The sequence below is a fragment of the Pseudorasbora parva genome, chromosome 23, assembly GCF_024679245.1.
Source record: "Pseudorasbora parva isolate DD20220531a chromosome 23, ASM2467924v1, whole genome shotgun sequence".
NCBI lineage: Eukaryota > Metazoa > Chordata > Actinopteri > Cypriniformes > Gobionidae > Pseudorasbora > Pseudorasbora parva.
The window spans coordinates 23,500,466-23,509,341 of NC_090194.1; the positions used below are offsets into that span (position 1 = coordinate 23,500,466).

At 44.9% G+C, this 8,876-nt stretch overlaps 1 protein-coding gene and 1 long non-coding RNA gene across 2 annotated transcripts; both read right to left on the reverse strand.

Moving 5' to 3' along the window:
* Positions 1–229: 229 nt before the first annotated feature.
* On the reverse strand, positions 230–3,522 carry LOC137062319 (uncharacterized). The gene is made up of 2 exons (XM_067433188.1): positions 2,724–3,522; positions 230–2,556 (listed from the first exon to the last, which is right to left on the reverse strand). The coding sequence occupies exon 2, from the start codon at positions 2,514–2,516 to the stop codon at positions 237–239; it is 2,280 nt and encodes a 759-aa protein (XP_067289289.1). The 5' UTR covers positions 2,517–2,556; positions 2,724–3,522; the 3' UTR covers positions 230–236.
* Positions 3,523–6,055: 2,533 nt separating this feature from the next.
* Positions 6,056–8,671, reverse strand: LOC137062623 (uncharacterized). The gene is made up of 4 exons (XR_010901260.1): positions 8,573–8,671; positions 7,375–7,467; positions 7,042–7,142; positions 6,056–6,117 (listed from the first exon to the last, which is right to left on the reverse strand). It is a non-coding gene; the product is annotated as an uncharacterized lncRNA (long non-coding RNA).
* Between the last annotated feature and the right edge of the window lie 205 nt (positions 8,672–8,876).

Consider the following 8,876-nt stretch of genomic DNA (forward strand, 5'->3'; position numbering starts at 1 on the left):
TATAGCTGCTCTTCTCGCCGGGGACCCGGCCGGCGCAGCCGATAGTTGACGGGCCCCACTCGTTCCACGACGGTGAACGGACCTTGCCAGGTCGCGAGGAACTTGCACGTGGAGGTGGGGACCAGCACCAGGACTCGATCCCCTGGTTGAAACTCTCGTGGCTGGGCCGCCCGGTCGTACCTTTGTTGTTGGGACTGCTGCGCCTTGGTGAGGTGTTCCCGGACTAATGGCATGACCTACTCGATCCGCTCACGCATCTCTCTCACGTGTTCAATGGCGGAGCGGAGAGGTGCCGGCTGCTGCTGTTCCCAGGCCTCACGGGCCACGTCCAGAAGACCCCTCTGCTGACGGCCAAAGAGCAACTCGAATGGGGTGAATCCCGTGGATGCTTGAGGCACTTCCCTGATGCCAAACAGGACGTATGGGAGCATCAGGTCCCAGTCTCTCTTATCTTCCGCTGCCACACGCCGGAGCATCTGCTTCAAGGTTTGATTAAACCGCTCTACGAGGCCGTCTGTCTGTGGGTGGTATACCGTGGTGCGGAGTTGCTTTACCTGCAGCAGCCGGCAGAGGTCCGCCATCAGCCGGGACATGAAGGGGGTCCCTTGGTCCGTCAGTATCTCCGCTGGGATGCCGACTCGGGTACAGAGGAGGAACAGCTCTTGGGCGATGTTTTTGGCCGTGGCCTTCCTCAGGGGAACTGCCTCTGGATACCAGGTGGCGTAGTCGACGATCACCAGGATGTGCTCGTGTCCCCGGGCAGACTTAGGCAACGGCCCCACCAGGTCCATTCCGATTCGCTCGAAAGGTACCCCGATGATGGGAAGCGGAATGAGCGGGCTGGGGGGAGGCGCCCGTGGTGCGGTCCGTTGGCAGGTTGGACAGGCCTGACAGAAACGCTTCACTTCCCCATCCAAGCCTGGCCAGTGGAACCGGTCCCGGATCCGCTGGATGGTGTTGGCGACTCCCAGGTGACCGGCCATTGGATGGCCGTGGGCGAGTTCCATGATCATTTCTGTCTTGGTCCTCGGCACCACGAGGAGTTCTTTGACCTCCCCCCTCCGCTGGGCGACACAGTACAACAGGCCGTTCCGAACGATGAAATGCGGGAGAGGATGGGGCGCTGGATGATGGTCCTGGCCATCGACTGCCCGGACCTGAGTCCAGCAGTTCTTGAGGCGGTCATCCTCCAGCTGGGCCTTCGCGAAGGAGCCCCCTCCCTGGACCTGTTGGAACACATCAAAGAAGATATTAGGAGTTTGGGAGGGGGACTCACCATCTCTCCCGCTGTCCGATGCCAAAAGAGCGGCCTGGGTCGTCCTCCTTCTCCGACCGCGCCGCTCTCGGGGGCGGCTCCCGGCCTGGCTGGCTGGCTGGACGGAGGTCTGAAGCAGTTCTTCGAAGCCCGGCCAGTCCCGTCCCAGGAGTACGGCCACGGGAAGGTCCTTCACAATTCCCACTTCCAGCGGCCAGGTGCCCGGGCCAGCGGAGATCGTCACTCGGCGGGCCGGGACATGACGAGTGTCGCCGTGTACACAGGTGATCGGAAGTTGGGTTTTGGAGTTCTTCTGGGGCGGTAGGATGGCGGCCTGGACGAGACTGACCGAGCTCCCCGAGTCGAGAAGGGCCAGAACTGGCCGCCCATTGAGTTTCACCTCCGATCGCGGGGCTCCGCGGGGCGGCTCCTGATGGACGACACAGCCAGCCAACCATGCCCGTACCGGTGGGACCGGTTCCTCCGTGGGCATCGGCTCGTCGATGGGGCCGGGAGCCGCAGGCCTGTGTACTGCGCGCTGGGTACCTTCCGGCGCGCGTCGCTCCTGGACCACCCTCCGGGGGAAAGACGGCGCTCGCTCCCCAGGGTCGCGGTGCATCGCCGCCTCCGCCAACTTGATGGCTTCGACGAGCTCGCTGATGGAGGTTGGATTCGTCATTCCCACCGCCCTCCTCGTGGGCGGCGGGAGAGCTCGGAGCAGACGGTCGATCGTGACCCGCTCCGCTACCTGACCCGCGGTGGTTGTTCCCTCAAGCAGCCAGTGTCGGGACAGTCTGGAGAGTTCAGCAGCCTGGGCGCGGGCTGGGCGACGAGGCTTGTAGTCCCATTCGTGAAACAGTTGGGCTGCTGAAATGGACGACAGCCCGAGGCGTCCGAGGATTTCTCTCTTTAATGCATCATAATTGTCAGCCGTTTCAGTGGGCAATGAAAAGTAGGCTTGTTGTGCCTCACCGGTCAGCAGGGGTCCCAGCAGCTGCGCCCATTCGCTCCGGTCCCAGTTCTCCCGAACCGCCGTGGTCTCAAATAGCTGCAGGAACAGCTCGATGTCGTCATGGCCAGTTAACTTTGGCAGTATCTGGGTGGCGCGGACGCGCGGATCAGGCAGCGGAACGTGCTGGGCAGGGGCAAGGCGGAGAGCAGCGACTTCCTCTTCAACTTTTTGCTGGCGGGCCGCCAGATGCTCGGTGATCTGTTGCTGCCGCAGACTCACTTCGGTAAGGCATTTTAGCAGGTCTTCCATGATGGGGGAGGAGCGCCGCCTTTTTCTCCGATCCGGTTGACTGCGTGGTTGAGAAAAAAAACAATGTCAGTGTTCAGGGGGTGGTTGGTGATCCTTCACGCTCTTGCCCGCATTCTCCACCAGTGTGGCAGGGTGAAGGATCACGCAACAATGAAATTGGTGCAAAGCCCCCAGAGGGTGGATTTATTGGTATGAACTTTGACAGACGTGATGTGTTTAGGTGCAGGTGCGCTGTGAATGTCCTTCTTCCGGGTGCCCTGGTGCTAGCGGTGACGTGGGTGCGGCGAGGTGGCCGGAGCGTCACAGGCTGCAGTCTGGGTGAGAGAGAGAGAGACAGGTTAGCGTAGTGCTGCATGGAGATTGTGCTCAAACTGGTGTCCCAGAGTCAAGGCTTTTAAGCCCGGGCCTGATGGCCTGCAGCTGTGACGATCCGGCCCGTGCTGATCGTGTGCAGGTGTTTTCCATCAATTGCCAGGGCGACGCTGATGAGAGCTCGGGAGACTTGTCACAATATATATACAACCTCATGTTTTATATGTTTGCAGCCTCTGAAACTTCCGTCCGTCATAATTATTTCGGATGGTTTGATTTTCTGTATTTTTTGCATCCATAGCAAATATTTTGAGGGTTGTTTTGGACAATTGAGAGCTACCATATGATGAATATGAAAAAATTGAGAGCTACCATATGATGAATATGAGAAAACGAATACAACAGAGTTCGAGCAGAATTAAAGCTCAGAAGGGTATTGAGAGTTGCTAGATGACACTCACGGGCAGATTAAATTTGCTGCCGCTAGGGTCTAGATTTCTAGGCTAGCACAAGTTGGATTAGTGTAAAAAAAATAGTGTAAAAAAAAGAGCAAGCGCAAAATGCGGCACTGGCATCTCAAAGCGGCACTTCCGGTGGCATCTCCAGCGGCCATAGACGTTCACCGCCAGATGTCAGTGTAGTGGCATCTCCAGCGGCCGTCATTGTAGTGGCATCTACAGCGGCCGTCAGTGTGTTGGCATCTCCAGCGGCCATGGACGGTCACCGGGAGATGTCAGTGCAGCGGCAGCTCCAGTGGCCAGCGACTTTTTTCGACATCACATGCCACTGGATATATATTTTGATTTAATAGCATTTTTATATATATCGGTCTCCAATCATTTGTAAGCAATTTATCATAAATTGTGTTAATAAAGTTGTAATGAAGTTTCTGGTACTGCATTAAATCAGAGAAAGCTGAAATTGTTCTGTGTATGTGTATACATATATATCAAAAAAGTGTCAATATCCCCTTCATGTTTCAGTGACGATAAAATAATGCCTTCATAGAAAATGCTGTTTATTAAATATTAATTTGAAATGTTATTAAATGTGAATATAAACTCTTATTCAGTTAATGCAGACACTAGTTTTTGATGTGCTGCACAATTTTGGTAAAATCAGATAAGCTGCAAAGCTGATCTCCAACAGCCAGCTGTCACTGCAAGGCATCTCGTATAGCAGCACCTCAACAGCCAAGGCTAGGCTACTTTCTCCGGCTTCCAAATATCTTTTTTTTTTCTTCGGCTTCCAAATATCGTCGATATTGAGAATGAGATGTCGTCATCACGACACCGCGCCCCGCCCCTTTCCTCTATTTTGGGAGGATGGTCCGCCAGGTATTTACAAATTTCAGCTTTCTCTGATTTAATGCAGTACCAGAAACATTACAACTTTATTACCACAATTTATGATAAATTGGAGATGATTGGAGACCGACTATAATGTAACTAGCTTATATAATGTTGTTTTGTTGAAATTCAGTTTTTATATATATATATATATATATATATATATATATATATATATATATATATATATATATATATTCGACGGACCGATTATACTGGAACACCAACTAGCATTCACGAGTCACGACAACAACAAGCCATAGTGAACATGAACGAAGAAGCTGATGAGACCGCTTTGCTTGGCCCCGTGGATGGGAAATTTTGTTTTAAAAAGCGAAAGGATGGAAGCGTTGACAAGAGCATGGTTGTGTGCAAGCTATACAACAAAGAATTTGCGTATCACCGCAGCACATCAAGCCTCAAATATCACAAATATGCTATTGCTACACTTAATGGCAAACATTGGTCTGCTGGACTGAAATAAATAAACTATATTTTGTTGATTAAGCTTATGTATTTAGTCATTTATTCAATGGTATACTAAAAATCCATGTGAAAAATTACTTCTCATTGTTCTCAGGTCAAATATTTATATGCAATTAAAATGCGATTCATTTCGATTAATTAATTACAAAGCCTCTAATTTTTTTTTTTAATCGAGTCCCGGCCCTAATATATATATATATATATATATATATATATATGCTATTAAATCAAAATATATATCCAGCAGCATGTGCTGTCGAAGAAAGTCGCTGGCCGCTGGAGATGCCGCTGCACTGACATCTCCCGGTGACTGTACATGGCCGCTGGATATGCCGGTACACAGACGGCCGCTGGAGATGCCACTACACTGACGGCCGCTTCGAGATGCCAGTGCCGCATTTTGTGCCAGGCCCTACTGCCAGTTCATGAGTGAACTGAACTTTATGAAGTAGTGAAACAGCTAAAAGAGGAGGTGGAGGATATGAGAAACATTATTCAGTCAAAAGGGGTTGACTATTCCTTCACGATGGAAAACAAAGAAGCGGTGCAGAGAATGTCGAGGGAATGATGTTGGAGACCAGTGTGTGCACTGCTTTAGGTGTGGGCAGGCAGGACATCTGTCTATAGGATGCAGAGGGAAGCCGTCAGATAGGATGGAGCAGGTGGATTTGGCAGTACAAACGGTGTCACATCCTAGCCAGTTGGAGGAGAGTACACTGTAAAAAATAAAAAGTTGAGTTAATGCCAAATCATTTTTGAAAGTTCACTAAACTTATTTGATTAAGTTAATTATACTTTACTCAGTAAGTTCATCTAACTACCAGTCCAACTCAAAGAAACAAGTAAGCACAACTTCAGAGATCTTGAAGTTCAGTAAACTCAGAAATGTTTTTGCAGCTGGTTGCTTTATTTTTTTAAGTTAACTCAACTTTGTACTTTTTATAAGTTGGTTCAACTTTCTTCAAATATCTAACCCAGATACTTGTATAGCCCTCATATTAAGAATCCAAATGCAGCAAGAACAAACCACACTGAAAATACAACACAATGCAAAATACATTGCCATCATTACAGAAAATATTTATTGACAATTCTGCAAAACAGCATTTTCTGTCTCCAATTGGGTGATTAACTTCTACTCCACTCTTCAATATTTATAAACAAAAAAAGATTATGCACTAAATTAGAGTACAAATTTAAAAAAAAAAAGCTCAACCTTATGATTATCCATAAAGACTGCAGCAATTTTTTTAAGGACCAGACTCTTGCTGAGCACTGGGGGTCAAGAACATTAAATAATTTTGAAAAAAAAATATTTAGTAACAATTGCAGCAAAGGCATTGCACATTACCTGGTCCAATGTGCTCTTAGTACTACAGAGAGGCACCTTATATTTGGGTTTGAGTGGATGGTGGCATCATTTTCAAAGATCCTCATTATCCTGGTTCTATGTCCTGCAATAGAAATAAGTATAACATTAGGGATTTTCCAGTGGACCACCGTGTGTTCAGTGTGTTCCTAAACATGTGCTCATGTAACTTTATTTGAAAAGTAAAGGTGGCCCTGATTATAAAGGGTTAGTTCCTCCCAAAAATGAAAATTAGACCATGATTTACTCACCCTCAAGCCATCCTAGGTGTATATAACTTTCTTTGTGTCAGTTATATCAGAGTTATATATAAAAAAGCAAGTAATATATTTTTACCTACCCATCCATCAGCTATTCTATCCATCATATAACTGCCCCACACACAAGCGCATGTCGACTTGCATACCGCTGAAAGCTAGATATTTTAGTCTATACAGTAGTCTTTTAGTCTTTGTGTGTTTCCTTACATAAACACGCTACTTCGATTGAATTCAATGCCATTATAAAGCTTTGAAGAGCCAGGATATTTTTATTTAACTCTGCGCATATGAAGAATGTCCTATACGAATGACTTGAGGGTGAACAAACCATGGGCTAATTTTAATTTTTAGTTGAACTAACCTTTTAAGCTTGTTCAAATTCAGTCATTGAACTAAAACTGATAAACATAATATATTTCCCAAGCCCAACCACTGCCACACCTGAACCTGTGCTGTTAGATGCCATTTCAGCATTGATGTAATTACAATGCTGATTCAATGTTTCAACAACTTGTTGAATTGGTGCTCTCAAATGAAGTCAAACTGATCACTGAGAAAGTTTCAAATATGATTTTTCAATTTAGTATTTTTTTTTTACCATGACTTTGTACCCTGCTTTCGTCTCTTTACTCTGCCTCTTGGCTGACAGAGAGCAAATGATAAGTTTTGTATACCTAAAAGGACCTGATAAACAGGTGAAGTATTTCAGGCATGAGTGTATATGCTGATGATGACACATATCTTCTTACCAGGCAAGTCTTCAGGATGTTTCCAAACTTTTCTCTCATAAACAAAGGTCCCTCTGAAAGTTGTGGCCTTTCTTTGAGCAAGTTCAATGGAGTGTATGTGACTGAAATACAGAAAAAGCAAATATGGAACAAGTTATATCCAAAGAGAGGCATGGGACATAGCTTGACAGAGAGATGACACCTTTCAACCTTTAATCAAACATATATCACATGCTAAACAATTACCTTATATTCAAGTTGGTCTAGTAAGAACTTCATCTCATCTCCATACTCTGCACAACTAAGTAAGAATTAAGTGTACACTTCATTTAGATCTAAAAATAATAAACTCACCTGATCTTTCCAAAGGTCACATTTTTTGCACATCTGCCAGATTTTTGTCAGTGCATCACTGATGTTTGATGTTGTTGCTTTTTTTTCTTTTTTCTAAACAGGACAAATACAAAAACAAATGCAAAAGCAGTTACAGTATGTTAATTTAACATGTAGTATTACAGAAATGGAATAATAAAATGGGAAAACCCAATGCATAGTCTTCACTGTATTAATTAAATATAAATGTATTTATAAAGATACAAAAGAGCATTAAGTGATTTTGTCTTGTTGTTTGAGTAACAATATACACAAGACGGCAGGTACTTAGATTGCTGTCCCTTTAAGAGCTAAAGCACATATCTAATACATCCTACTAAAACATCTTGGATTCACTAAATTATTTATGTTCACTTAAGACATAACCTACTGTGTTTACGGTAATGCTACCACTGTGAGCTTTTTGACAAAATTGGGTATATGTTTCACTATCAAATTGCAATAAACACAAAAGATTACCACTTACATGCTGTCTTTAACATTTTTAACATCATGCAAGTCCTTCTTATTCTTTTCTCGTTCAAGCATGTTTCCTCACACTTGTCTAAGTTGTCAATAACGTTGAAGCTGTAACTTTTGGCGCGCGTTAATCAAAACAAAACGGTGTGCATGCGTCTTGCGGAAGAACATTGTAGTCGGAGCTACTTCTCTCTGTTTATGTCTATGAGGATGAGTCATGCCGAAAGTATTGTGCTACTCCGCATCGATGCCGACTGAGCTAAAATAGTCCCAAAATAAACATGTATTATAGGTGTAGCGTAATGATTCAAGATAAGACAAAAACACAGTTTGAAAAATGGATTCATAAAGTACTTGCTCATTGTATCTATTTCGTCAATTTTGAACATAAAAAAGTTTATTACAAAATGAAGCTTTAAATATACATGACTGTGCTACGTGGACAGTCTCTGGTAAAATAGGCCTACATTTTATATAGTCTCCACAAAAATATAGTCCATCCAGCCATACTCTAGCTGTATATGTTGATACATACCTTCAAATGTTAACAGATTGCTAACAGGATCACCGAACATAACAGATAAAAAACAAGATAACTAATCACCACATGTTTAATATGAGTTTAGTCTTTTAACATTTAACAAACAAGGTGTGCCATATATGTAGCTTAATTTATTCATAAAGCTTAAAGAAAACTTACCTCAACCAGATGAAATCCAGTCCTTTCCAAAGCGTGGTTGAAGGAGGAAACCCCGTGCAAGGTACAGCGCTGACATTCTGCGCATGCGCGATGACGGGAAGTTATGAATAAATTAAAACATTACATTTTTTTCAACTTACTTGTTTGTGTTCAGTGGACGACATATTAGTATACTTGCAGTGAAATCATTCTTATAAGTAAACTCAACATTGTGGTCAAAAATTTGTCCACTCAACTTAAAAATCTGAAACTGAGTCAACAATTTGCAAGTTGGATTTTTTACAGTGGAGGAACTTCTTCACCA

Coding starts and splice junctions, on each gene's coding strand:
- LOC137062319 (XM_067433188.1), bottom strand. CDS start 2,516: ATGGAAGACCTGCTAAAATGCCTTACCGAAGTGAGTCTGCGGCAGCAA.